We start from the raw sequence: 27,139 nt of genomic DNA, 5'->3' as shown, positions 1-27,139 counted from the left end.
TGTTACATTACTTTGACAGATGCATATTAAAAATGCTTCTTAATATTTGAGTGTGAAATTACCTCTTTTTCACAAACTACGTTACTTCAGAGGGAGCCGTTTCTCACAATGTTTTATACTACAACAAATGATTTTGAGTAAATACCAGTCGGAGCCTTGAAACGGGCCCCAATGTTCGAATACGCGCGATACTTTTGCGAGACTCGCGAGACTTAGACATTATAATCCTAACAACACATTCTGTTTGTTTTGTTTACCTCGGCTTTGATTTAATTTGCACAAGGAACATGGAAGCCATTGTTGTTTCGGTTTGTGGTATCAGGATTTGTGTTAGCTTGTTAATGTCTGACCTTGTTGGTTCCAAAAATCAAAGACCTGTAAATACATGATTAAGTCTGAGTAGTAGTTATTGTATTCCGAGTTTAATGTGCCTCAGAAAGTTTGTTGACCCCAAAGGCAAATGTCATACGGAAGGTGACCTCATTGCTGGAAGGGCGTCGTCACATTGTCTTCGATAAAGTTCGAGTTGTTATATTTAGAGCACCCCGTAAAACGTTGTTCATTCAATTGTTGACCAACTTCTCAATACCATAGGTGCATTCTGCTATACCTCTACCAGCCAGGCTCTTGGTGGATGATAGCAAAGCATGCATCATAATATTGACTGCGAAGGGTTTTGTAGGTAGCCCTATTTCAGCCACATTTGCAGTTGTGGCTGTGCCCCTGGGTGCAAAGTTTTTGTTCGTACCAGACGCTGGCCATCGCATACACGCATAAGGTATGGGCGCTTTCCCAGATCCCTTCACTGTTGACCCCGTGGCCAGCGTGTGGTACGAAACAAAAAATTACCCCTGGGTTTGCCTGAGGAAGGCCGGACGAACAAGGCGGTCACTCATTAAAAACACACACACAAAACGCACAAAACTTACGGGTCATAATCTTCGTCTTGTGTTCTTCGTCCGATCTTCGTTCTGTGCTGCCTGACCCATTTCTGGATCTGTATAGTGACCCCAGAATCCGCGTCAATTCTGACTCGGGAGTTTTTAGCGTGTAACATTATGGCGGAGTAGGGTACCCTTTCCTCAGGGCTTCAATACACTTGAGCTATGTTATTTTAACGAGTCATTTTGTTTATGCTTACTTGCAGGTAACTTTAGCCGAACATAAACCACAAGCTCAATAGTTTATTTATCTATCTATGAGAAAATAATGGCAGAGAGGTAGCCAATGGATAAAGAAAGTACCGCCGTGTTATCGTCTGGGGGCGGGGAAGTCGAAAACGGTTTTAACAACCCAAGTTACAACAACGAGATGGAGACATCAAACTATCAGAATGGGGATACCACCCATGGGCGGGGCGAAGTGGAGATCCGGAATCTCAACGGAGGAAAAACCCGGAGAATGAGTTCATCTTCGGACGATCCGGATGACTACGTGAGGTACGGGTGGCTCGGGTTCCGGCCAGGGTGTCTCCAGTTCCTGAACAACCCCAAGGGGTACCTGGTGTTTCTGAGTTGGTTCGCCCTCGTGCAGGGCATGACGGTGAACGGTTTCATCTACGTCATCACGTCCACGCTGGAGAAACGGTTCTCCCTGCCGAGCGTCCAGAGCGGATCCATCAGCAGCTGTTACGACTTCTCCGTCATGGTCATCATCGTCTTCGTCACGTACATTGGTGAGAAAAGCCACAAGCCCAAGTGGCTCGGAACTGGTTCCCTGATCTTTGTTCTAGGCTCCATCATATTCATGCTGCCGCACTTCCTGACACCAGACTATGACGTCATGCCGTCTGATGTCGACACGTGCGATCCGAACCGGGCCGAGGTTCCGGGTTGCAATGCGGGGGATACTAGTTTAAGTAACTATTTCTGGATGTTTGTGGCGGCGCAGGCGCTGCATGGAATAGGTGCCTCACCTTTGTACACACTTGGTGTGACGTATCTTGATGAAAACGTCAATCCGGTGAGCGTGTCACTTTATGTAGGTGAGTAAACATGGTCACTTTAGTGATTAGACTGCAGGACTTGCAATCACAAGGTTGTGGGTTCGAATCCTACCAAAGCTAAACGCTGATTTTACAATGACTGGAATATTGTAGTCTAGTTACTGTATCTCAATTTCTTGATTTGCACAATTTGAAATCATATGACTTAAACTCAATGTTTGGGAAGATCACCTACAAACAAATGTCGGTGATTTTGACATTGCCTTGACTCTTGGATGATTTTTTCTCTTTTGGGTATAATCCGCTGTTATTGTGTATATTTAATGCTATCTACTAGTTTTATCTTGATGTTTGGACTTTTGCTCCTTGTTCATCTGCTTGTTCAGCCTGTTAAAGGCAGTGGACACTATTGGTAATTACTCAAAATATTTGTTAGCATAAAACCTTTCTTGGTAACGAGTAACCTTTCTTGGTAACGAGGTTGATGGCATAACACATTGTGAGAGACGGCTCCCTCTGAAGTGACATAGTTTTCGAGAAAGAAGTTATTTTCCACGAATTTAATTTCGAGACCTCAGATGTAGAACTTGAGGTCTCGAAATCAACCATCTAAACGCACACAACTTCGTGTGACTAGGGTGTTTTTTTTTTCATTATTATCTCGCAAGTTCGATGACCGATTGAGCTGAAATTTTCACAGGTTTGTTATTTAATGCTTATGTTGAGATACACCAGCTGTAAAGGCTAGTCTTTGACAATTACCAATAGTGTCCACTGCTACAAGCAGATTTGAATAATCCAATATACTAATAATATTCAGATATCCGGAAAACCATAACGGAAAAGAAATAAAACTTTTCTTGTCCATGTTTTTCAACTCTATTGCATTTTTAAATTATTTTGACGAACTCCCGTCATAATCAATTTTTCATGAATATGAACAAAATGAACATTACAGATTTTCATAGAAGATAATAGTTGTACAAATCTCTATTATTGTTGGTACATGTAACAGGTGTTTTCCAGGCAGTTACTACTCTGGGTCCAGCAATTGGATATCTTGTCGGTGGTCTGTTCCTAGGAATATATACAGACTTCCCCAAGGAGCCTAACGAGTAAGTAAATCCTCTTGTCGTCTGTTTCGATTTAGCTTCTGAACATTTCATTTTAAATGTTTTTTTTTTTTAAACTTGCACGGTGGGAAACATTAGTGATGGATACATTCTCATGAAGACGGTCAGAGGAGAGCAGCTTGATCGAAATGTCGAGTTTTCAAACCACTTGTTCTGTTCTGAATCACCACAATTCCTAAAGAACACGAACATGATGTATGTCATATTAAAGATTGGTGAAATCGCGCCACGTGTCATCCACGCTCCAAAATTTAATATAGGAGTCCCATATGGATAATTATAGGACGGTTCGTAGCGTCGTTTCCAAAATATTCATTCCCCGCCCGTTTGTATAATCGACTTTCAAGGTATTGTCACATTGGGGGTTTACACAACGTTTTAGAGACCGGGGTGAACGAGTTTCCGTATCTGGACTGTGATTTTTTTGTGAAAAATGTTCAACAAACAATGTGTGGAATATTAGTGAATTATATAAAGAAAAAATGAATGCATTTGGTATAAGCATTGTCGCAGAATATAATAACTTTTTTTAAATCTGAATTCCATTTCACTCGTCCAAATTTCACCTCGTAATAATGTTCTATAAGGCACTTCACAAAAATGTACTTAACATTTTTGGACAACGTTTTAAACAATTTATACGATCCCACCATTTTGGAGATTGTGTCAATCAACCATTGAGATTGTCACTGGGTGGAATTGCTGGACGAGACGGATAAACTTGTAGCAAAACGCAAATACAATTTGGCAAAGTGCAACTGCGTTAATGTGTAATGTTTTTTGCTGCTCTTTGCAGAGGAATAAATGCAGATCATCCACTATGGATCGGTGCGTGGTGGCTGGGTCTCGTCATGCCAGCCTGTTTGGGAATACTCGTCGTCATGCCCTTATATGGATTCCCAAGATACTTGAAAGGTGAGAGGTCATTTTCTGATGGTGCGTCCCATAAATATAGGGACAACAATTGAAAGTTAGCAATTTAAATGAATGTCCGAATAGGGTCATAGCACAGCAAAGCAGTTGTTCACTTGACACAAGTTTCTTTAAAATCCCTCTGTTACTACAGACTGTAGCTGGGAATGTTTTGAAAATGAAGGCCCATTCCAAGTGAAGTTTGTCAATCATTTGAGCTTGTTTAAATTTTTGAGCTCAACTTGCATAAAATAAAATGCCCGATATGGTGCAGTGTGTATCCCCAAATATTCTCATAAATTAACCATAGAGAAAGGTCAACACTGACTGTTTTCCTTGTGTACAGAAGTATTCTCCCTAAATTCCTCAAAGGAATTCCCAAGATTCTAGGTATACACAATGGAGACACACAGTGGGGGAAGTGCACCATTCCACACATTGAGCCCCAAACTGGTTTCAACTGTGAACACTGCATGCCGACACAAATACTCAAATACGCAAGACCTAAGATGACAAACCTGTACAAAAACACACAGCATGCAACGTGTAGGTACACAAAACTGACCCTTAACACACTTGGATTCCATTTATAATGCCGCAAAAACACGATTTGCTTTGTTACATCCACTTCAGCGTTCCCTTAATGGGAATAGCTAGAGCGTAAGTTATGAAGTGTAAAGTCGAAGAGAGCATTAAAGGGAAGGTACGCTATTAGTAATTGTCAAAGACCAGTCTCCTCTCTTGGTGTATCTCAACATTATGCATAAAATAACAAACCTGTAAAAATTTGAGCTCAATTGGTCATCTGAGTTTGGAGAAAATGATGAAAGAAAAAACACCCCTATTGGACGAATTTGTGTGCTTTCACATAGGAAAAAAAGACTTCTAGCTAGAAGTCTTTTATTATTTTAGTGAGAAATTACCTCTATTTCAAAATCTATGCTACTTCAGAGGGAGCCGTTTCTCACAATGTTGTATACTATCGACAGCTCTCCAATGCTCTTTACCAAGTCAGTTTTTAAGTTAATATTTTTTTGAGTAATTACCAAACGTGTACCTTCCTTTTAAACAAGTATTTACATACAAACGTATTTTATAATCCATTGTTGTAGGTTTGACCCGAGTGCAACCAGTGCATTTTTTTTAATCACTGTACAGTTTTGCTGTTTCTATTTTGAACAGCTTTTAGACGCTTACCAAACAGAACGTACATAACCCATGTGGTTTTTTAAACCACTTGATTGTTTTATTCCTGTATAAATATAAAAATATACAATGAAACAAACCTGTGAAAAAAACATCTTAGAACGCTGGCTTTTTGAGGCTTACTAAAGAGAAAGTATACAATCCATGTGGTTCTTGAACCGTTTGATTATTATTCCTGTATAGAAATATACAATGAAACTAACCTGTGAAAAAAATCATTTCAAAAGGCACTGTCGCGTTTTTGAGATATGCTAAAATTTCGGAGCGATTATATCCATGAAGGAAGAATAACCCGTAATTAGAATACATAATCTGAGAGCCGTTACTGTCAGTAACGCTTCTCAGATCTCGGCTATAAAAGCTGATATACTTTTTCTATTTTCCATATTACTTCAAAGAGGAAATGATTCTCAAAATGCTTTCGAAATCTGATGTAGGCCTATAGGCCTAGTACTACATTTCAAGTCAGTAGTTATTGCCATGATTAAAGAGGGGATAACCAAACTACATGCATTCTATTACGATACCCGTAGCTGGTGACATAAACAAAAAAATAATATAATTAAAATATTTCACGGGAATGGACTATTTATAAATGAACAGAGGTTTTTCCCCCACCAATTATTAGCCCTTTTAGGATGTGGTGGATAATCTACTAATAGTACAATATTGTGTCCACCACATCTGCCACTGGCTATGCAAATGCAGTTGGAAACATCCACATTACCTAACGTCATCATGCCCAACTTGCTTACAACGCACTAAAATACTCGTAGCAAAATAATATTATATGATAGCTTTGCAAGAGAACGAACACTACACGAAACCTCAATATGGATATTCAATTGATAATTGAACATGTTGAGGTACCTCATAGTTTAAAGGAATGTTACAGAATTGGTAAGAAACAAAAATCGTGAAGCTCACAGATTAACATAAAACTTCCACGGTCTAACTAATGATGATGATAGTTGAAAACATCCCTTGGAATATTTCTGTCTGAAATGTCATGTTTGATGAGAAAAAAAATAATCTAACTTCGCGTTTGGAGTTTTTCGTTCAGTGCTCGTTTTCTTCATTTTTATTTTGACATCGATGTAATGCAAAATTTGTAATCGGTTTTTCACTATTCTCATGTGACACAGATGGCCGATCGATCTCAAGCTTCTACAGGTTTGTCAGTTTATGTATATGGTGGATTACACAAAGTGCTTACACTGCCAGCAACTGTTTTCTTAGCAAAAAACAATTCTGTAATGTTCCTTTTAGTGTATAACAGAAATCTCTTTTGGTCATCTATTTGATGAGCAAATAATATACACACCAATGTACGTTTTGTCACGAACTGCATATTTTTGGTATTAATATAGAGCGTCAACACCGGGCAATAGAACTGAGCCTTCAATGACAAAGCGTTGATTTGAACTACTTAAACACGAACCTCACGAGCAAGGCCAGTATTATGGATAAACTGTAAACACACGACCAGAAATTTCAATAATAAAATCGATCTGCCGGCACGTTTGGCGACGGGATAAGCATACAGTATTAAAATATAATATGGATATTGATCTACCTTGGTGCATATTTAATACATACATGATTGCTCAACAGAGTGAATACAACCATGTAATAATGGCCTTTCTAACACCTTTCCACATCGTTGAATGAATGAGCTTGTTGGGCGAGTGTGTTTTTGTATACATGTCATTCAATTGATTTTTTCAAGATTGCTAGAGCTGACAAAATGTTTGCAGAAAGTGTTCAGGTTTTATGTGATCAAGTATATACATGAAATAACAACAAACTTGTGAAAATGTTGTTGCGTTATCCGTTTTTGTGCGAGTCAGGAAATAAAGAGAGGGTGATGACCCATGCATAATGTTTAGGATGTGAAATTCACAGCCCTAATGGTTGTAACATTCCAAATCAGCTTTGCGTTTGTTGTTGTCGCGTTTGTTTTGTTGTGTTGCTGCTGCTGCTGTTGTTGTTGTTGTTGTTGTTGTTGTTGTTGTTGTTGTTGTTGTTGTTGTTGTTGTTGTTGTTGTTGTTGTTGGTGGGTTTTTCTTTTGGGGGGGGGGGGTTGGGGTTGGGGTTGGGAAGGGGTGGGTTTAGTGGTGTTTTTTCTCGAATATGAATTCATTTCAGTGGGGATATTTCACTAAAATAAAAACTGTTCCATTATGGAACTAAACGATGTTCTTTTAACCCTCGATTTTTTGTGTAAAATACCTTTAAATAACATGTGATGAGTTGATCGCGTTAACGCTTATCATTTGAATGTAATAACGATTACCATTTGAATGTAATTAGCACAAATCTACGACACAATTCCCCACAGAATATCAACTGGAGTCGTCAATTTTGACCAAGAATAAACCTTTGTTTATCTTTCTTGGTTTAATATATTGTTAATTGTGTGTCATTTACTCATTAATGGTTATTTTTTTTGCTTCAGATCATAAGAAAGTGCTTGCTGCAAAAGTGGCTGAGAATCAGAAAGGGACAGACTTCGAAGCCCGGAGTGATTCAGGTATAGATGAAACATAAACTGGTGTACAATAAATAGCCTATATAAAAACTCTTTAAACTCGACTTATGTAAAACCGATCAGCCATGACCGCTGAAGAAAGAAATATGAAACAAAAATGGAATATTTTGTTTGCAGCACTTTAAATTTGGAGACCCTTGAACCCATCTTATGAGCCTGCCATAATATCTGCTGGACCATACGAAGTGGAAATCTAAAAACCATCACTTATTGGTGCCCTCGTGTAAACATCGCCATCCATTCACGTAAAATGCATGTCTTTGACCGGTCTTTAATCAACGTTTTTCTTCTCACCCACAGGAATGATTGGTAGTATGAAGGATTTTCCCATGGCCATCTGGACACTGTTCAAGAATCTTCCCTTTATGTTCATCAACTTGGGTCTCATCACAGAGTGGATGATTCTATCCAGTATAGCTGCATTCGGACCCAAGTTTTTAGAGTCACAGTTCAATCTGACATCGGGTTTCTCAGCGATAATAGCTGGTAAATTTGACACCTTGGAGTTTCATTATTTTTTAAAATTAAAAACAACAACTACTATCTTGTCATGCTAATCAAAATCATGTTTTGCATCCACACATGCCTTGCTCTATGCACACAGCAATATCACTGGCGTGTCGTTATTAAGGTCAAGTTCTGGGGCGGATTAATTATAGACCGATTGCAATAGCGCGGTCTATAATTATAGCCAGTCTTAAATCTTAAGCCTGCTCAGAGCTGGCTTTAATCGGTCTTTGTTTTGGTTTTTAAAGATGGCGCTGCTTTTGTTAGTTGTAGACGATTTGATGCAAATGGCTCAACGACGAGATGATATTTAGAGATAGATTACACCCATTAGAGGCATATGATTATGATAAATTATATCATAAATATATGTTCCCAAGAGTAAAAATGATACAACTCTCAGATTTGATATCCGATGATTTAAACCAAAGCAATAACAACAATGCCGTACCACCAGTGCCTGCAGAGTGCTAAGTATTATGGGACACTTGTTCGTATTTCATTACTTTTCAGCGACTTATCTAAGACCGGCTTATTGCAACAGGCTTAATGACTGACTAAGCTAAGACCGTCTAAGGCAGATAGCCGGCTATAACTGACTGGTCTTAGACCGCTGACTTAGATCGTTTTATTGCAATCCGCCCCTGGTGTCACTGACTGGCTATAAGCCACTAGACTCGATTTCAAGTCTGAGATCGAGGTTAAATTTCTGCATCATCCGCGCAAAACGCCACAACAGATTGGCGACCACACGCCCAAACTCGCAATAGGTTTCGCTCATAAAACAAACAAAAAAGTTCAAATGAACGGGACCAAAGTTTGTGTTTTTACAATCCTTAGTCAACATTTACTGGAAAATCTCTGGGGAAAATTTACTTACATATTGCACAATTAATTTTCCGTCCATCGTTGCAGGCGCCATCACGATCCCATCGGGTCTTCTAGGAGCTCTGATCGGCGGGTACATCGTCAAGAAATACCAGCTAAAGTTCCTGGGTCAGATCCGGTTGTGTTGCGCCACGCTCTGTATCTCGCTCTTCCTCATGGTTGGCTTTATCTTCAACTGCTCTAGTCTTAAATTCGCTGGTGTCAATACGTTATATCAAAATACGTGAGTAACTACCTTCTAAATCTGACGAAATTTTTGATTATTTTAATACATGCAGAATATTTTAAAAAGAATAGCAAACCATTTTGCAGGAAGACGATAGCGAACATACTGGTCCAAATCTCAGGCTACATTTATTGCTCGGGCTACATTATGGTGCCGCACCGACGAGTCGTTTTGGAACGACCACAGCTCTTTGGTGCGGGTTCTGCTGACTCTTATTTTATTTTTTTAATCACAACTTATTAATTACCTACAACACGGGTATGACAAATTCCTGAAGAAGGTATTAAGGAGCAATTCCAAAGAGCAACATTTTAAGAAAATTTAAGGCAATGTGCTCGTTTAAAGTTCTACCATTCTTGTCATAGATCATTACCATACGAAGGAGCATTCAACCTTACCGCTGAATGTAACGATGGCTGTGTTTGTGACACTTCATACAACCCGGTTTGCGGTTCGAATAACGTCATGTATTACTCATCTTGCCACGCTGGGTGTGCCGTAAATGCCGGCAAGAACGCGGAGGGATACCAGGTAAGCTGAAGAGCAGTGACGTGTTCCAGTGAAATGAACACCAATGGTCAGATCTGTTTTTCTACAATTAATTTGTTGTCAGTCAGAGGGTGCCCAAAAGTTGCAGCTAGTGTGCGGCTCCCAGACGTTATATCTTACAAAGTTGTCGGTCAAAGCAACGTAAGCCATTTTCAAAATCGCTGGCTTTGGCCTCGTCAGTAATTATGAAAAGGTATTTCACCCAATTTCTGTTTCATTATGTTTTTGTTGACATTTTTACTGAAGACAAAGTGATTCTACAAAAAAAAAAAAAAAAAAACCGTAACGATGTGTCAGCATTTTGTGATGATTATACATAGATGAATGGTCTCTAAAGGTTTTTTAACTCTATTTTACAAACTTTTTTGCAATCATCAGAATTATACAGATTGTGCCTGCATTTCGCCGCCTGGTTCTGACGTCACCAGTTTTGCAGTGGGAGGCAAGTGTGAGGATGACTGCTCCACCATGTGGGTATTCGTCGGTCTCGTATTCTCCATGGCGCTTTTTACATTCATTGCTGTGGTGCCAACAATTACAGCCACAATAAGGTTAGTCTTTACTCTGCTATAAGGCCTATTATTGATTTGTTTACTCCTTTTTGACTGTATAACTATGTTGAAACTGTTATTCACAGCTGCTTTTCATTAATTAATTTGTTTTGTTTCTTCTTTGCGCCATGAGCATCACTTTTTTTGTGGTGGATACCGGCGCACTAAGTGTTCTTCACCTCTTCTTATTATTGTTACTCATAACGTGCATAGCTCAGTGTTGTCCCGTAATCCAGATCACTAGGGAGATGACAGAATGCGAGTTCTTTTGACCCGGAATCCCCATTTCTATGGTCTGGATGACCCCGAAATTAGTTAACAATTTGGGATTTTGACTCTGACCTAAGTTTGACATTATAGTTTCAGGTTAGTTTGAATACTCCGCGAGTCAGTCCTCTCCAGCATTGACCATTATGGGGTTTGGACGTGCTTTAATTATGCAGTAGATAATGATCCCTCCCTCTCTTCGTGTATATCGAAACAGTCGTCGTTGAAAATAAATGATTCCTTTTAAAGTTAGACTACTTTTTGTCTCTAACTTAATTTTGCAGGTGTGTTTCGCATTCACAACGTGCCCTCGCTCTTGGTGTTCAGTCCCTGATGTACCGCGCCGCAGGTAAAAGACAATTATATTTATCAGATATTGCCATGCCTATACTTTGACTGCCAAATAAACTGTTATAAATACGTTGCTACCACACCAACTCATACAGCACCAGATCTGTTTCACCCTATTTGTCCAAGTCCAAATCGGGAAAAAACGTAAAGTTGCTGCTGGTGGTGGAGGGGAGTCAGTTTCATTTAATGACCACAGTTTCATAACCTGGATATTGTTTTTTAGTGTATGGTCGAAGGTATTGCATTGTTGTTTTGTTGTTGTTGTTGTTGTTGATGAATACTGCAAAAGCAAGCTGCAATGTTGTCTATATAATCTCGTGTTCCTGATTTGTTAATCGGGCGTGTGTTTTATTCTAATTATTGTATTGATTATCAACCTTGCCTCATAATGTATTTGTTTGTACTTGTTTCATGCCTCTGAAGAAGGTCCGGTTCGGATCGAAAGCTAAGGCCATCTACCAAAATCATTTCATATCCATTGTGTTATACAATTGTTCTGTTCACTAATAATTTGTAATTGCTGATGGGTACCTTTTAAAAAAAGTGTTCCACTTGGCAGTTTCCCTTAGGATACTCTGAATAGAACAAAGAACAAAGTGTGAAAATTTTCTGCAAGCTTTGCTTCTTAATGGATAGTGGATACCATTGCAGTATCACATGTGTTGAGTAGGGGACTTAAACGAGTTTAATGGCGCCCTCTATAGGGACCATGTTTGTTCTAGGTGTTTTAAATACCGAGTGTGTGATTCTTATAAAGACTAGTTGATCTTCTTTTGAATGACATCACACACTTGTTCTGATATTGACAATAGTTGCTCATCTATGTGCAACCAAATAATATTGACACAATTACACTTCTGTACTGTTCATAAACACACATTTTAAACTTTATTCCCACTTCTATTTTCATATGTTTCGCTGTTGATTTACTTTCTTTGGTATTATACTGGTATTATACTGTGTAATAACTTAACTTATGATATTCTAGAAATTTTGGACTCAAAACATTTCCATTGTTTATTAAGAAACTGTTCTCTTGAATAAGGCCACACACAGTAGTTGTGCTATAAATAATGGTTGCTTGTCTATGCATGACGCCAATACTGCTCGTTTTTACAATAACGTTTTAACTTTACTTAGGCCTACATCTCTATAATTTTGTAGAAGTTATGTTGGTGATTTTTTTCCCTTGGGTTTATACTGTAAAAAAAACCGTCCGAAACCTAAAAAAAACTTGCAGTATCCTATATAGGACTGTTGACTCATAGACATGTCCCTTGGTTAATAAAAATGTTAAAGTCAAACCGACAATTTGAAAATCTCGTGTTTATTTCACGAAACAACATTTTAACCATAATTATTTCCATCTCTATAATTTCACAAACATAGGCCTAACGTTATGTTGTGATTTACTGTCTTTTATTTAATGCTGTGCAAAAAAAAAAAAAAAAAATTGGTAAAACCGCCATTTTGAAATTCTCCTCTTGCTACTATTTTCACTAGGGACCGTACCAGGCCCGATCATCTTCGGTTCCATCATCGACAGATCCTGCGTCCTATGGGAGAATTCCTGCGGTGATTCCCGACAGTGCTGGTTGTACGACAATACATCCATGAGCATCAATGTGTTCATCCTACTAGCGTCACTCAAACTGGGCTCCATCTTATTCTACGTAGCGTGTGCGTTGTCATATAGACCGCCACCAAGCGTCGACGACGTGCAAGTGAAAACGCCGTCGTACAACAAGAAGCAGGAAGTCAGCACGGTGTCGACGCTAAATACAGAAATGTAGATTCAGCCAATACTTTTTTTTTTCATTTTAGGTTTTGTATCTTGTTTATCATTGAATAAGGGAATGTGTTAATACTAGGTTCAGTACCATGCAATCAGTCTAAAGGGAGGACCTTACTGGTAATCAATTTCAAAAGTTAATTACCATAAAACTTTTAACAACAATAAAGAGCAATGGAAAGCTGTTGCTATTATAAAACAGTTTCATAGACAACATCCTTTCACGTGATGTTGCTTTAGCTTTAGATAAAGAGATAACTTTCCCCTTCAAATTATTTTGACTGGGCACACGAGTCTATGCAACAATGATATTTTTGTCTTTATTTTCTTGAAACTTCGATGACCAACTGGGCCGAAATTTTCACAGGTTTGTTATTGTATGCATGTTGGGATACACCACACGAAGCTAAATTAACACCCTGCCTTTGATAGGCAAGTCACAGAGTTTACATTTGGGTCGAATTTCAGAGAGAGCTGTCAATTTTATTTTGCTTAACACTTTAGCAGAATACCAGTCATAGACATACGTGCATGCGACATGATACTTTTTATGCCTGCATGGTAACCTTATTCTGGTAAGCATAACATGAAATTGAAATTGGGCTCTTTCGTGTTCCATTTTATTTCTTCAGCCAGCTAAGCGATTTTCCCTGGTGTATCAAGCACCAAACAAAACAATGACCACGGGTATCACAACACAAAGTACTGTTTAAAAAAAAGGCAAATAAAAATGCAAATGAGCAAAACAGAAATGGAAATTAACTGGGAATAATTTGTAAAAATTAATAGTTTTTACCAAATAAAACATTTTAGAAATTCCTTTTATTGCGTCATCGTTTTGAATGGCCAAGAAATGTCATATCACAAAATGTATAAATATTACTTTTCTCATTTAAATTTGCACACAAGAACTAGCTCAATGCAATTCCTATGGTGTTTCCGTTAGCGCCAGGCAGTGCAAGGCTGTATCCTAATTGGTGGCTACAGCTACGGCTACGGCTGTTGCTAAGGGTGTTGATAAGGACGTCCTATATTTCAACGCATGATGACGCAAAAATGTAGACGTAGCTGTAGCCGCCTATGACACGGCTTCAAGTTGAAGTGGCTTTAAAAACACAATTACGTCACACAATAGATGCGCGAAGGGACGCAATAATTATTTAAAGACATGCACACAAAACCATGACGAAACATCTCTACGCGTGTGCATATCAAACATAATTATAAATAATGACTTCAATGTGTTGTGTATTTTATTATTTCAAACGTTATGATTGTGAAGGGCCCCCCGATAACATACATGTATATACTTTACACTTTAATTTGTATTAATTTAAGATTACGGTGATTTGTGTTATATTAATAGAGTTTTGAGATATATTTTCTAAAAGGTACAATCTATAATAGTGTATATTTCGTGAAATTTGTATATTATGATAGACTGTTGTTAACCAGTTATAATTATGAAATAAATTTACCAATTGTATAAAACCCCAAAGCTTATAACTCTTTGTGATTTATGTTTTGGGTCAATAGAACGCTCTTTTGGACTGTTATTTGCAAATAAAATGGTGAATAATTTTTTTTTTTTACGAAAAGCAAGCAATGCAGAAAAAACAAATGTTCATTATTAACAAATCGAGGCTGTGAGGGTAAAAATAATGGTCCGGCCGACTCCTTGTTGGTATATATAATAAGAATCAGGATTTTCAGTTGCTGTTGCACACACAGGGAACATGTCTGATCAAGATTGTGTAAAATGATAAAGTCCAACTCTCGCCCCCACTAATTTTCAAAGGCTACCTGAACCTCTTTTACATACTTTATCAAGGTATAACCAGATTTTAACAAGTGGTATACGAATTAATATTCAGGACGGTGATTGACATTGAGGTGTACCAAAGATAGACTTGTCCCCAAAGACAGGTATTGGTTTTACGCGGCTTTCTACATTTTGTGTCGTGATTGGTCCGGGCGACGTTTGGCAGCTGCACTTTAGGTCGTCTGTGTGCAGCATTGTTCTATACAGTGTACATGTACGTAGGATTTGACTGCGAATTTCCCTGTGACATGAATAATACAAAGTCAAAGGTGACTGTGGACTTGGATTGACCTATGCTCAAGGCAACTCTCTTGCGTTGTTAAGGCTATGCCTTTGATCGAGTTCGGGCGGTGTGTTCTTGGATGCTCCAGAACACAAGGATCGCTGTTCCACCCAATGATGGTGTAGGCGCCATTCTGTACAGTGTTGTTTTCTTGTTTTCAGCTGACTCCTGCGGAAAGGTGGTCTGTGATCTTGTTCCAAGTGTGTTGTTCTCAGGTCGTGTTCTCATCGTTCGGGCGTGAGTGAGCGCCCTCGGGACAGGAACACACCGCCCGAACTCAGCCTTAGTAGAGTACTGAGAGACTTATTTGACATGCAGCATTTGAAACACTTATAAGGATTGGCTAGAGATGGGCTGGAGTCCTACTTGGTGATCTAACACTATCTGCAGATTCCATTTCAATGGCGTCATAGTCCGCCCAGTCCATACCCGCCACGCATCTGTCTCTCCTGATAGATATAAACGCTGCGGCGTGGAGGACCACAGATAGAACCTTGAGGACCAACACTGTCGAGAGGAAGTACACTTGGTGTTTGAACGAATCGTAGAGGGCGCACTCGTGGTAGTACTGGGCATCGGGTGAACTCCAGAGGACACATGATTGGTTTAGGATGGCGCTGAAGTAGGCTATCGCTGGTACATAACCTGCAATAAAAGTAAACAACTTTTACATTATTAGGGTATTTTTACAAAGCATAAACTTGCAAGATTTGAAGTTTTAAATGTTTACAGATTTACACATTGGCCTATTTAATTTGTTTACAAAAAAGAAATGCAAAGCGTCCCGTATTGTTTGGGGACTAAATTGCTACTGTTTTATTAGACAATATGTTTGGAACTTGAATACTTTTGTTACGTTTTGTGACAAATGATTGTACATTTTGGAGAACATCCAAGGGGTTGTACTACGTCACAAAATGTTTCTGATTAACAACCAGTTTTCGCCAAACACTGAACTGGTTTTAAGTCAGGGTCACCAAAACGCCCACACCAAAATAAATAATAGCATTATATACTTACCAAGTAAATGCCATAAAGAAACGTGGAAGCTGAGGGCAGCTACTCTGTCAGCTCGGACAACACACCTTTAGATAAGGAAAACAAACTTAGTTTTATATTGTGCATGGTTACGATAACCAGGCGAGCTTTAATTAGGCTAATAGGGGTGTGTAAACCCCACTAAACAGAATCTGCCACTGTTCGTATCTATAGCATACAGTGGATATTACTGCAACCTGAATATACATTGATTGGGCCAACCTGCATCTAAATCTGAGTTTTATAGTCGGCAAAGCATCCTAATGGAAACAACACACAAACTGTTGGTAAAACAAAAATACAATAAGGACATTGAAGTTTTAGACGTGAAAGGAAAACCCCAGCTGAAGCCTTTTATAATGCATCTGAAAGCACACATGCAACAAGGTAATTTTTCTTTTCACTATTCTCTTACGAGTTCGATGGCCAATTGAGCTCACATTTTCACCGTTTCTTTTTAAATGTATGCGTATGTTGGGATACACCAAGTGAGGACACTGGTCTTTGACAATTACCAAAGGTGTCCAGTGCATTTAACTCACCTCATTGATATTAAAATCATGGGTACAAATTGAAATCCCGTCATAAAGAACACGATAAAGACAACAGCGAAGAATAGCCACGTATTGCTGCAAGCACTTGGGCACGGCCCAGACAACGCATAGCCCTGGCCTAGGCTTTCCTCGGGACTGTTACTGTCTGGGCCCGGAACACAAGAACACTCGCTGAAATTCTACAAGAGAATAATATTAAAAATAAAGATAAAACTGAACTGAAACGCTGTACGTGTTGGTGTAAGGTTTTAAAATACAGTTTGCAAATGGCCGATTTTTGTTTGAATGCAAATAAACAGAATGAAACGGCATACCTAGCGATAAATGATTTAGTCTTCCTTCAAGCAATGGGTAAACGTTCACTCTCTTAACAGTTATCTACATATAATAGTCATCTTTAGTAACACTTGGTTAACGTTAACACTCTTCAACCAACAAACTATATCATTATAGGACCATTATCCCTAACTTGGTCACAAACTCCTCTTTCGTTTCATAAGGAACCTCAAAATGTCCAACTGCGTTTCAAAGTTTTCAAATTTTAATATCAACTTCTTTCCGTATAATGAATTGTAATACTTAGTTTGATATTTATCATTAGGCATTGGAAATGGTTTGTTCAGTAAAAATCAATGTTTTCTTTTATATTGGACGTTGGACATTCACATTTTGTACAGTGAGTGTCCACCTTGCACATCGATATTGGATATTCACATAGATTTGTTCAGTGAATATCGATGTTGCTTTTTCGACATTGGGTTTTCCCCTTAGGTTTGTACAGTGAATTTCTAAGTTATACATCGACTGGGATATTGCACATCAACATTGGACATCAATATTGGACATTATGTATTCGCTTTACAGACCCATGTGAATGTCCAATGTCCATTGTCAAACTAAACTTTACTGTCACTACTTTACCGTGAGTTTCAATCCTTGCGAGTCGATCTTATCCCACGGCTGTTCCACGTGGCACCCGGCAAGACACGGCGAGAGATATGTCTGGCCATTGGATCCACACACGGGTTTAAATGTCTTAGGGCAGATACAGTCCACGTTACATGTGGCATTCAAATTGGTCCAGAAACCATTGAAAGTGCTGTGGTTAGAAAACACAAAATGGCGAATGAAAAAAAACCTATCAAAAACCTTGTCGTGAACATTTCATTTGCTTGAAATTTCGAACATGAAACAAAAATAATGTAGTGTTTAAAGGGTTTCAAAATATCGTTTAGACCCTCACACAATAAATAATAAGAGTTTAGGAAATTTCAAAAGCTTTTTTTCGCATCGAGATCGACATATTCACGTAAATATTCAAGAATTGTGCCCCTAAACCGTAAAGTGACGGCAATATCTCCAAGTCGTGAATCGACAAGCTCTAAGTCGTAAATGTTGTTGTAAAAATGTCATGAATCGAGTGACAACATGTCGTACAGAGCACTGCCGAGGCCATTCCGTCAGCAAGTGTAACCAATGGGGGTGGCAACCGTGTCAGCCATTTTTGTCGAGTTCGTCTCAGCGTGAAACAACCAGCTTACCCTTCCGATGGTGAATGTCGACCGTCTTTCACTATGTCCCCAGCGATTGGTGCGTCCGAACATTGAAATATTGGAAGAAGCCACATGAACAACAGCGCCACCACGCACCCAATCAGCGCCATGAGACTGAGCCCTTTCATCTTTATTTTTCGGCTCAGTGTAAGCCCTGCTGACGTCAGGATACCAAAGCAGAGACCGGTGATGACAGCCGTGCCTGTCAAAATAAAAGAACAAAAAACAACATTTCAGATGACTTTTCTTTCACAAGATTGATGTGGGAAATCCAAACTATGTGATTGAGTTGACGTTTTTCAATACATAACCCGTCAATCAGCGAGCCAGAGCAGGTTATTACCTTCGCTTGAAGACTACCAGATGATACAGATTGAAACGTCGAATAATATCACAACCGAATCATTGGGTGAATGGGGTCTTTAAAAAGCTATTGAGACATCATTAAACATGATCCATCGATGAACATTTAAATGACAAGATTAAAGTGAAGTTTGGCTTAAGCCGTGCTGAAAAAGCCCCCGGAGCGTCACGGCAGCTGCTGTGGGGGGGGGGGGGGGGGGGCTGAGAAAGATTACATGAATGTTATTGGTCTAATAAATAGGGCTCTAACGAAAAGCACATTCGATGTATTAATATAAAAACTAATTTAGTTGCAAGAGCAATGCTGTTGTATACATGTAGTTTTTATTTAATTATCCTAAGTACGTACCGATATAAAACTTGGCTGGTCCCCGTCCAGCAGCAGTAACTGTTCCGATGTATCTCGGTAGGAATATAAGGAAACCAGTCATCAGAGCCACGTCACAGCTGCCACCGAGCCCGTAGCAAAGCAGCTGACTGTTGGTCAGAATACGTCGCCATCTTGGTGTCACCTTGCCATCTTGATTAAAAAAAAAAAACGCTTTGTGAGCCATGTAAGTGTTAAACAGAGGTCCCTTGTCTTTATCGGCAATTCTGACCGGATGTTTTTAGAGCGTAAGCAAAGATTTGTAATCTTCATTTCGTTTAAAAGGGAAGGTGTAAATTTCTCGTTTACTAATCACTCTTAAAATTAATGCCAATAAAAACTGTTAATTAGAAGGCCACATCAGCTTTCTTTGTCCTACAAAAGTTACATAGACCCTTTAAAACGGAAGGTATACATTTCTCGTTTACTAATCACTCTTAAAATCAAAGGCAATAAAACCTGTTAATTAGAAGGCCGCATCAGCTTTCGATAGTATATAGCATTTGAGAAATAGTTTTCTTCGAATTTAATGTGGTTATGCCCAACAATTTGAATCTGGTAAGCGTAATACTGTCATTAACGCTCCTTATATTGTGTATAATAATAAGGATTATTCTCCCGGCGTGGACATGCCCCGGATTGTCGGCGATATCTTAAAAACGCGACCATCTTTTGAAATCAAACTTCTTAGTTTTATTGTACATTATCTATATTCATAGGATAACAATCGAACGAATACAAAACCCCAAGATACACTTTGCCTTGGAAGACAAAGTGGATGGCCAAGTTATCAACCAAGGATGCTTTCTAGTACAACTCATTTTGTTGTCGATGGATGTATTTACCTCTATGTGGGGTCTCCTCTGCACTAACAAGTCGCCTGTATTGTGCACCATTCTCAGTTCGGTTCGCCCCTCCTGGAATGAGACCCCTAGTCTCACTCACCAGCCGTTTGTATCGATCTTTTGCCATGAATATAAAGACGCCCAGGACGAGCGCCACCAACGCCGAGCAGAAGAACCCCAACCACCAGAGGGCCACGGTGGTATTGTCTGCGTTGCCCACGTGGTGCCACATGAAGAAACTGATGAGGTCACCAAACCAAATGCCGAGTAGATAAGAGCACAAGAGAATTGCTGAAAGAGGATTTCATTTGATTCATTGGTTTCATTGGACAAACATGCAGTGACCTAAAGCTTTCCATATACCTGAAATATCAAGTTCTATAATATTCAATAATATCAATATACTGTATCCAAAACTTCTTTGAAAACATCATTTAAGGGCAAACTCATGATGGCGCCCTATATTCTGAATCCCCGCATTGTGTCAACGACCTTTAAGGTTCTTACCTACATAAAACGGCGTTCCGAATCCCCTTAATCTATCTTCAAGGTAAGTAAGACCGAGCGGGAACTGTGGGACTGCTCCGGTACCAGCTAGTATCAAACCGATCACCATCCAAGCTATACTATTCCAACTCGCCTTGGGTGCGGGGCCATCACCACCACCAGGCGTTGACGAATTCCCCGACTGGTGACGGGATGCCGTCTCTCTATCACACAGGTCGTACTTCCCAACGTACCACGGTCCGTGTTGAAGTTCCGACCGGGTTATAACATACGGAATACACACTACTAGGAGTCCCACACCGATTATGAACCCGCCGAAGCCAATGCTCTTCGGGCGGTGTATCTTCCGGTCCTGCAGTGCCATGATGACAACAAAGATGACGAAGCCAAAGTCAAAGGACAAAGCAAGAGTGATGGTCTCCCCGCCGCTCAGATCCACGTCTTCTTGTAAGATCCTCAGGATACCGTGGACCACACCACGGCATGCAAAACTCGTGACGAACATCAAGAGGACGAGTGCGATGAAGAAAGTCCGTGTGGAGACCGAAGAGACGAGAGGGCGGCCGCGGGCGTCTACCTCGCGGCCTGCTCCCCGTCGTGACTCGCCCCTGCTCGGCGTTGTGTTTGACTCTGAGGCCCTCCGCTGGTCGGGGCCGTCGGACTTCTGCTCGGCATCACTCGACAGTGCGATGTCCTCTTCTGCTGTGAACTCGAGCTGCAGATATGGGGAGCGTGGTGGTGTCGCAAATTCTGTCATTGTGAATCTCTGTCAATTTGTTGAGAGAAGGGAAGAAAGAAAAGGCATGACAAAAACAAGTCTTTAAAATATTCTTGTCCCCCTTGCAAAATACAACGACATTAAGCCGAAGATAAGACTCGTCTCTCCTAAAGCCGAAGATACATTTCTAAATAGTTGCAATGCGTGGAGAACAAGATAGCTAGGGAAACTGTAGACCTGACTCAAGTCCCAATTCCGTGCCATCGCCAGAAAACTATTGTTTTGTGATGATCTGCATTCCCCCAACCCGTTCCACATTTTGACGGCGAGCTCGCACTGTGCGGCTTGTGGCAAGATATGGTGAGGGACCTCTCACACGAGAACTGGACTTGAACCAAGTCTAGGGATACTGCATTTTGCAGGAATCGTAAAGATGGAAATAATAATGTGTGACCTGCGTTTACGTTTGAGTGATGAACAGCTGGAACGTACGAAAAAGTATGAGGGGTATAACTTAACACCTTACGATAGACGGTCCCGAGTATAATAATACCAGATGTGTCGACTTCATAGAATGCATCTTTTTGATTTGGGTTTGAACAAAGACACATTTTTACTAGAGCGGGATTGGAACCAACGACTTTCGGGGTAACGTGCCATCACTCTACCAACTGAGTTATTATGCCCGATGTTGCCAGTTCCCCTCAATAATAATTTGTCAATAATTGTCTTGATCACGTTGCCAGTCACAGACCATGCAACTGTTAACTGCCATGTAGCCAAGGATCACATACGGCGTTTGGTCTGGATTCAGGCTCAGCCTCTGAAATTTATGTTGGAAATGTGCGCTTTCTTTACGGAGCTTTTAACTTGCAGATAAAGCCTGAAGCCTAAACCCAAGCTGAAACACGATTTCGAAAATGGATTTGACTTTTAAAGGCCCCCTTTTTTTTTACAAAAATGCGATGGTATAATAAATAAGAACGTATTGGGCTTCAACAAGACTAAGCCCAAAGTGTAAGCCAGTAGCCTCGAAGTACCCTTTGAGTGACGGTAAAGCGCAATAAAGGTTAAAACCTCTATTGCAACATTTCTTTCTATGACCTGTGATTGTATGCATTATTGTGACGCACAGTCACCACGGTAAACCATGGAATCCTACCTGTACGGGTAAACATTACCAGAGTCCAAAGGTAGAATGACTCACACACAACCCCAGTAGAACATCATCTTGTCCATTGGTGTTTCATTTGTGTTTCTGTAGTTTATTAATTACTTTTGGTGATAATAAAAACTAAACGACCACAAAACCATTCTTGTCTTTTACGTGATAAGATAAAGAACGCGTATGTACTACAAACGGTTTTGTGAAAGAATGCGTTAATTACATATGCAGATTACTTGGGTTTATAACATAATTTTATAGAAATTCCCGTTTGGTAATAGTGATGTGGAAACTAAATAACCAATTCATTTTATATTTATTATACACAATTGAGAATGTTACATATCATGGACATTATTGTGCATAATGTTCTGCTCCAACATACGAAACAAGGGTATATATTAAAAACAAATAATTTCATTTTGTTAAAAATTGTCAAAATCCGTAATCATACTCGGCAGTCAAACAAAGCAATAGTCAAATGCAGTGAAACTACAGAGAGTTCAAAAAGCATCGTAAAAAAACAAAAAAAAACAAAAAACAAAAACAGCAACAACATAGATGTGACAACTATATCATTGGGAATCACTGCAAACCAGTCACACAACAAGTGTTAAAGACATTGAACACCTTTGGTAAATGTCAAGACCAGTCTCTCGTATCTCATCATATGCACAAAATAACAAACATGTTAAAATTTTAACTCAATTGGTCGTCGAAGTTGCGAGATAATTATGGGGAAAAAAAACCTTGTCACACGAAGTTGTGTGCTTTTAGATGCTTGATTTCGGGACCTAAAAATCTAATTCTGGGGTATCGAAGTCAATTTCAAATAGTTATGTGGAAAATTACTGATTTCTCGAAAACTACAATACTTCAGAGTGAGCCGTTTCTCACAACGCCTTAAACTATCAAAAGCTCCCCATTGCTTGTTACCAACTACATTTTTATGATAACAATTATTTTGAGAAATTACCAATAGTGTCCACTGCTTTTAACAGTCCAACAGATGTTGGGAGTGAAACCAGACAAACTGCATAAAAAAAACTAATTACAACTATAATTTATATACAACAACGGCAGGGTGGTTGAATACACACATGTTTTCTTATTAAATAAAAAATGTGCAGAGAATATTACCAGAGAGGTCTGACCTGAAGAAGTTTACTGTGCGAACCGTCGAGACAACTCTCAAAAACCTCAACTTCCTCCAAAAAGACTGGATGCCAATAGATGCTCGTCACTCGTAGTGAGCCAGTTTCCTCTTCCACACAATCCCAACAGGTATTATTTCAAAGTATATGTTGAAATCTCACTTCAAATTAATCCTAAATGATCCCTGTGGTGAACAACAAAGTGAACTTGCAGTGGGGCCGAGTCGACCTGCCGACAGCTTTATACCGTTGCCCTATTTAGAATACAATCTGTATTGTTAGCGTCAAACGCTGTTCGTGTACACTGACTGAGCCCCCGGCGTAACCCCGCCAGTGTCACGGCGGCAAAGTCCTCCCTGGATGTGTGTAAACATGACCTGTAATAAACGTTGGTGTTTACAATCGTCGTTCCAGATGTTAAAACCAGGGTCTAATTTCATAGACCTGCCTTAGCACAACAAACTAGCGAAGCTATTGGTAATTATTAAAGACCAGTCTTCTCACTTGGTGCATCTCAACATATGCATAAAATAACAAACCTGTGAAAATTTGAGTTCAATTGGTTGTCGGAATTGCGAGATAACTATGAAAGAAAAACACACCATTGTCACAAGAAGTTGTGTGCTTTAGATGCTTGATTTCGAGAGCTCAAGTTCTAAACTTGAGCTCTCGAAATCAAATTCGTGGAAAAAAAATTCTTTCTCGAAAACTACGTCACTTCAGAGGGAGCCGTTTCTCACAATGTTTTATACTATCAACAGCTCCCCATTACTCGTTACCAAATGAGGTTTTATGCTGATAATTATTTTGAGTAATTACCAATAGTGTCCACTGCCTTAAACAACTGTCTGCTCAGCAGAAATGAGTAGGACTTCAGTCACTAAGTGTACACAAACTAAACAAAGGGTACGAATAAGCCGCGGAAGATAGCAAAAGCGGGTTTGAGTCATTTTGTTTGTTTTGAAGGGAACTTTTTTTTAATTTAAAAGTCCCAAGTCTTTTATGACGACTTGTTGTTCGTGTTGCCCCTCAATCACTCGGTTGCATATTGACACGCCCAGACATTGGTCCTTGTCTTTATTTGCAAGGATAAATACAGACACTGGTCTTATATACCCAATGATTTCATTGGATAAGCGTGAAATGACGTATATGCTTATCTGTGTTATGATTGGTCCGAATTGATAAAGTGTTAGTAAGCTTGCACTTTCGACCGCCAGACTCTGCATGTAGCGTATACTTGTGCATAATAGTCCGTTTTGTATTACATAATATTTTATTTACCAAATTTAATATCATTACCTGTACAATCATATATATCAGTGTCATAATTTTCTGGTAGCATGCATCATTTATCATTTTGGGTGATACAGTAGGCCTATCGGTACAGTGCTTGCATCTTCTTAGCACGGCGGGAGAGTCAATACACATTTTTTAGGCGTAATCTTTGAAAATAGCCCTTACTACCATTTTGCGCAAGATAGCACAGGCGCAAATAATTAAGCACAGCCCGATTTTAGTAGTCCAATCACAATTCTCACCGCTTCTCGTAAGTTATGGTATAAAAAGAATTTACGTAAAGAGATTATACGTTTAAGTTCGTGTTCCGCTGGACATTATAGTTTAAGTTCTGTTTGCAGTGATACTTTTGTTCAAAAACTATGGTAAAATAAACTGCCGAAAAGACAGGCCAGTGCCCACCACCTGTAAGTACATAGTTTCTTGTAAGGGATGCTGGGGTACTATCTTAGTTTGGCCTGGCATATTTTACTTGAGTGAGATTCGAATCAACGACTTCTGCCATTATAGGGTAAGCTTATATGCTATAATTTTATGTTAAAATGAAGAACCATGTGTGTCCCACCAACAAAATAAGTTTGCGCAATTCCTTTACACCAGTAGGGCTATACTCCTCGGAGCAAAGTGAATTCGAGTATTCCCCCAAAGACATTTAACCCTTGACATTGAAATCCATTATTTGGGTGATTGAATGCCACCTGTGAAATTGTTGACAACAACATGCGCTGTATACCCACGGGCTGCGCGACTTTAGAAAAGTTAAGTGTTAGAAGAAAAAAAATGTGGGTCTACCCGACTGGTTAAGGCTTACCCTTTACTTAACCCGGTGTACACTGTCAAGTAACAGCATGGAAAGGCGATAATAAACACCACTATACCAAACTTGCCCTTTGGCTACTCACTCTGCAAACTGAAAGTGTAAAATTTGTTTTTTTTTAGTGTGTTGTTGATTGTAGCTTCATTTGGAAATTATTTTTTTCCTCGCTATTTTCTTGCAACTTCGATGACCCAATTTGTTTTGGGTTGGGGGACACTGGTCTTTGACATCGGACAGAAACATAAAATGTTGCCATGGGCGTTTTAGAAAAGGGTCACGATGTGCTTGCGGTGTACAGGCTTTGGTTGAGACCTTTATAATTCGCATACAGTGCCGTCGATAGGGAGCAGACCTACACACCGCACATGGTGAAGTACATTGATGTATAGTTATCGAATAAAAACTATTTAATTGTTCTATCTTTCTAAATACCTTCTGATTATACAGTTACAATCCAGAAGAGTTTGAAACACTGTGTTTAAATATTTTGAATCCCGATTAAAAAAAAATAAAAAATAAATAAATAAGGTCTGCACAAATTTAGCCACAATAAATACAATATTTTCCGACGATGAACTAATTAACTACAAGGACTCACATTGTTTATGTACACCGAGAATAATTTTCTTTTTTTGATAGATCAAATGGTTTATTAAAAAACTGTCCTCGCAGCACAAAGGCTGAATTACAACAATTTTAACAGAGCATTAGGCAAGGACACATAGTAACATGGTCAGTGGTCCAACAAAAATGGCTCCGGGCCATGGTACTATTATTTACGTAAATATATGAGCCCCAATCGCAAACATTTACGTCAATGTTCGAAGTCCCTTTAAATGTGCCACCATTACAACAACACATTGCTTTAAAACAGACGTAAACATGACCGCACCAAGCTACATTTCATACATACCACTCTTCCAGGGACGATCGATCATACACGGAGGTCTCGCACCGAGACGGTTGCGAGACGCTGTCCCGGGAAGAAATCGTCCACCGGCCCGTACAGATCTCACAGCCTTGAGTCGGTAATGTCATCTGTCTGACAATGTCCGTCAGTGTGTTGTGACCCACTGTGCGCAGTTCGAAATCACTAATTGGAAACAAAACTAATCTAAAGTTGTGCTCCCTATACTAACTAGTAACTACGTGAAACATTTAACACATAGCTGGTAGGTTTTGACTTGGCATTTTATTTAGTTGACTTAATTAAACAAGCATCTTCTCTCGCGTGCAAAGTTCACTAGACTTCGTGTGGTACCATCCCAGCTGTACACGCACTATGCAATGACATGATCGTGTAGAGCACGGCGTGTGACATTCAACGTATACGGTGGCCCTGAAATGACATTCACAAAATTGCGGAACTCTCAATAATCTTCTTGACAGTGATTTTCTTTTGCGTAATAAGCGGTCGTAAAAACACTGCAATTCTCTATGTCGCATCAAACATTATTAAGAGCAGAATATGTTAAGACATAATGTACGACTGAACAAGTTTGTGATTTTCGACGTTCTCTGAAAGCCACCGAACTAAATCTGGTATCTGTTGTCAGATAGCGCCAGCTGTTTACATTCAGATAGCCTTGTGTCAAGGCTGAAAGGGGAAACCACGCACCGAATGGTGAAGCCCCCTTGCCCTTGCGTGGTATACGGTTCCAGTGGCTATGGATTGCGGCTTTACGAAGCTGTCCAAACCACGAAGAACTTGTGACGAAAGGCTACATTTTAAGCTTGACCTGAAACGCGTAATAATAATGTTCAGGTGCGCACGCA

At 39.5% G+C, this 27,139-nt stretch overlaps 2 protein-coding genes across 3 annotated transcripts; one reads left to right on the top strand and one right to left on the bottom strand.

Annotated features, from left to right (window-relative positions):
* Positions 1-1,205: 1,205 nt before the first annotated feature.
* Positions 1,206-13,112, top strand: LOC117300743 (solute carrier organic anion transporter family member 4A1-like). Its single transcript, XM_033784525.1, has 10 exons — positions 1,206-1,984; positions 2,961-3,060; positions 3,875-3,993; positions 7,655-7,729; positions 8,048-8,233; positions 9,170-9,365; positions 9,734-9,899; positions 10,296-10,468; positions 11,020-11,084; positions 12,590-13,112. The coding sequence occupies exons 1-10, from the start codon at positions 1,228-1,230 to the stop codon at positions 12,877-12,879; spliced, it is 2,127 nt and encodes a 708-aa protein (XP_033640416.1). The 5' UTR covers positions 1,206-1,227; the 3' UTR covers positions 12,880-13,112.
* A 228-nt stretch (positions 13,113-13,340) lies between these two features.
* Positions 13,341-26,626, bottom strand: LOC117300741 (solute carrier organic anion transporter family member 4C1-like). 2 transcript variants are annotated; one of them, XM_033784523.1, is made up of 9 exons: positions 26,277-26,626; positions 20,211-20,976; positions 19,704-19,994; positions 18,841-19,011; positions 18,117-18,330; positions 17,497-17,674; positions 16,564-16,754; positions 16,004-16,068; positions 13,341-15,628 (listed from the first exon to the last, which is right to left on the bottom strand). In XM_033784523.1, the coding sequence occupies exons 2-9, from the start codon at positions 20,965-20,967 to the stop codon at positions 15,327-15,329; spliced, it is 2,169 nt and encodes a 722-aa protein (XP_033640414.1). In that variant the 5' UTR covers positions 20,968-20,976; positions 26,277-26,626; the 3' UTR covers positions 13,341-15,326. The 2 variants fall into 2 exon arrangements, with proteins under 2 accessions (XP_033640414.1, XP_033640415.1); XM_033784524.1 differs by lacking the exon at positions 26,277-26,626 and adding an exon at positions 23,234-23,452.
* Between the last annotated feature and the right edge of the window lie 513 nt (positions 26,627-27,139).

This window comes from Asterias rubens, chromosome 16, assembly GCF_902459465.1.
Source record: "Asterias rubens chromosome 16, eAstRub1.3, whole genome shotgun sequence".
In the NCBI taxonomy this organism is placed as follows: domain Eukaryota; kingdom Metazoa; phylum Echinodermata; class Asteroidea; order Forcipulatida; family Asteriidae; genus Asterias; species Asterias rubens.
Note: the sequence above shows the minus strand (reverse complement) of the source record. Positions and strands in the feature narration are given on the sequence as shown.